The sequence below is a fragment of the Echiichthys vipera genome (genome assembly GCF_963691815.1).
Source record: "Echiichthys vipera genome assembly, chromosome: 2".
Lineage (NCBI taxonomy): Eukaryota > Metazoa > Chordata > Actinopteri > Perciformes > Trachinidae > Echiichthys > Echiichthys vipera.
In genome coordinates, this window is record NC_139827.1 from 29,367,551 (window position 1) to 29,370,607 (window position 3,057).

The window sequence follows — 3,057 nt, forward strand, 5'->3', positions numbered from 1 at the left end:
GTGTATATTAGGCCTGTATCTAAATAAGGGAATTGAGAGTTGAGATTAAACTTGTTTATTGATCAAAATGTTTTCTTTCTTTCAGGAGCAGTAGGTTTAAAAATGTGTTTAGAATGCTCTCAGTGAGCATGGCTAAAGTTCAAGTCAGCCATTCACAATAATATCTGCATCCTCTATATCTCAGATACCTTGGCCTTTAGCGGGGAAGACTGTCACAGTTCAGCATGTAGCTGTATAGTAGTACAGTAAAAAGATTTCTCCACAGATGAAAAAAGGCACCTCATTTGGAAGTACAGGGATAAAAGTGATTATCTAAGTTGATTATTTTTATTGGTTCATATATTTGACCAACTTCAGCATAATCTCCTCAAAGCTTGCGTGAGTTAGAGTACACATTTCAATGAATCACATAAATCCCACAGTCGCACATGTTTAATACATTAAATCAGACACCGCTGTTGTCTTTCTTGATGCTTTATTGGCAGATTTTGCAACTAATAAGAAAAAAGCAGAAAAACAAACAGAATTTCTTACACAAACATATTTGGATTACATTTTGAGAACTCGAGAACATATGCAACTATTTTTGCAAATAAAACTTCAAAAAGAAAAATAGAAAAAACTAAAAAATAAGAGTGTGAACAGTGTGAAGCTGCTCTTAACTACTGTGCATGCGTGATCATCATTATATCCCATCTTTATTCTCTCATCACTTAATCTCACATCAACCTGAGTGACTGATTAGTCTAGCACCCCTCCTCCCAGTTTCTCCAACAAGGACCCCATTTCTGGTGTGGAAGACCTTGGCCAAAGAGGGACTCATCGGGGAGGGAATGTATTCTTGACATTTGTCACCACTAAGACTTGGTGCACACTCTACTATGTAGGAGAAGAAGAAGGTACCATGATCTAACATGCAGCTGTCACTAACCTTACCTCTGCGCAGATCAATGGAACACTCGCCAAGCGGATCGCTGTCCCAGTAAGTATCCTCATCATAGACACTGAACGTAAGTTCGTCTCTCATGTTCATTTTGATTGGTCCAAACTGAAATGTCTCCCGCCATCTAGGATTGTCATCGTTACTAATGATGGCCGTGCGCTTATTCTGATCACCATATCTCACTTCCACTGAACCGTCTGTCTGAGTCCACCTATCACCGTACAACCCTTCTGCATAGAGATTAAAGACCTTTAATGTAGCAAGACCTTTCCCAGCAGGACAGCAGTTCGACATGACATTCTGATTACTATTGCAAACACAAGCACAAGGATCCCTTTTGCTGGATCTGTGCCCAATCTGACAGCTTTCTGAACATTTTTTCAACACTGCATTTTTAATGATGTACTTCTCCACCTCTTGCTTCAGTCCTGCCCTGGCACGGTGACCACTTGGCAGCATGGTGTGCAGGGGCTTTATGTTGTATTGGACCACATCAGGGATGGTTTTCAGTGAGTCAAGCCAGTAGTTATAGACAGAAGGGTTTGATTGGCCTTCAAAGAGGATATCACCGCCATTGATGTTTCCACCAGTGACCTCTGTGTTGCGCTCACTAAACATGCTGCTGAAACTTTGAGTGGAGCCGAGCTTCTTCTTCTTTGCTTGACAGTGTTCGTACATGGCCTTAATGCTGGCAGAACTTGCAAAGCTAGCAGAGGCTTCGACCGACAAACAGTCATTGACGTCTGTTGCGGAGAGTCCATTCATGGTTGCCGAGCAGGTCTTCATGGAAGTAAATGCTTTTATTTCCCCTCCTAGAACCACTTGTTGGATGTAATGTGTACCATATGTGTCGATCATATTGCGATATACTGGTTCTGTGTTATGTGAATAGGAAGGAAGGGAGTTCACGGCTAATTCAAAGTCATGGCTCAGTGGAGGTTTTGTTGCCAGTCTGTAGCTGTGAAGCACAAGAAGTATATATTACACTCTATCATCTTCCTGTTTTATTCATACGTCACGTTTGTTTTAAGCTAGATTGCTGTCTTATTACCAAATTTCAAGAACATTTAACAAAGCATTTATCAGTGATTTGACCACATAAATTAAGAGTAAATGACAAGAAGACGTATATATGTCCACATACTCACCTGTAGAAGCTACAGTAGACAGAATGGCGAAAGAAGCTGTATCGGTCTTGTTTCGACTTTTGCATGGCAAAGGTAGATTCTTTGGAGTGGGAACCTCCAAAGCCAACACCAAGAGTGACAGTTGGGTCTACAGGGATATCAAGGCTGACTTTCCAATCATTCTTTACGGACGAGGTGGAGTCATTGACAAGAGTTTCGACAGAATCGTAGGCTAGACTGGAGACCTTTAAACTGCACTTGGGGAGGGTTCTCCAGTCCACCACAGCAACTGGGACCTTCTGGCTCTCTCTGTTCATGTAGCTGTTGCTGTAGAGCCTGCAGGTGCCATTACCAAGCTTCCACGTTTCAGTGTCAACGACATAGGCACCTTTCCGCTCCATTGTGACGATGTCGAAGCCTTCACCACCCAGATTGTAACCAGGGACAAAGTGAGCCTTTTCACACTGTTGCGGTGTACCAATGTAGTGTACACTGGATGGCAGACACAGAGGACTCCATGCCCAGCACAGGATCATGACATGCCACAGCCTCACCATCTGTATGGAAGAAACACAAAGTGACAGAAGGTAAAAGGTATGGACACATAATCACTTAAACAATGCACACTTTGAATGTCCTATTTAAATGTAAATTAGAAGTCACTAAACGTTTGACTAAGGAATAGGAATAACTTTATGTGAAATATAAGTAATCTTAAACTATTAGTCTAAGATATGTGAGAACGGATGTCTTACCATGACTGTTAACAGCAAACTCTGGTCAGTAGCTGACCATATCTGACCCACTTTATAGTATGTGGAGGTGGAGTCTTAATTGTGATGTGATTCTCATACATATTGTGTGTGTGTGTGTGTGTGTGTGTGTGTGTGTGTGTGTGTGTGTGTGTGTGTGTGTGTGCGTGTTTGTGTGTGTATGTGTGTGTGTGTGTGTGTGTGTGTGTGTGTGTGTGTGTGTGTGTGTGTGTGT

General features: G+C 41.9%; 1 protein-coding gene across 1 annotated transcript; it reads right to left on the reverse strand.

Moving 5' to 3' along the window:
* Positions 1–458: 458 nt before the first annotated feature.
* LOC310964508 (perforin-1-like) lies at positions 459–2,835 on the reverse strand. Its single transcript, XM_083937655.1, has 3 exons — positions 2,826–2,835; positions 2,092–2,627; positions 459–1,901 (listed from the first exon to the last, which is right to left on the reverse strand). Exons 1-3 carry the CDS (start codon positions 2,826–2,828, stop codon positions 725–727), a joined length of 1,716 nt encoding a protein of 571 aa, XP_083793781.1. The 5' UTR covers positions 2,829–2,835; the 3' UTR covers positions 459–724.
* Between the last annotated feature and the right edge of the window lie 222 nt (positions 2,836–3,057).

Bases quoted from the DNA above. Each gene is read 5' to 3' on its own strand.
- LOC310964508 (XM_083937655.1), bottom strand. The intron at 1,902-2,091 runs GTGAGTATGTGG...TGTGCTTCACAG, and splicing joins GTCTACTGTAGCTTCTACAG to CTACAGACTGGCAACAAAAC.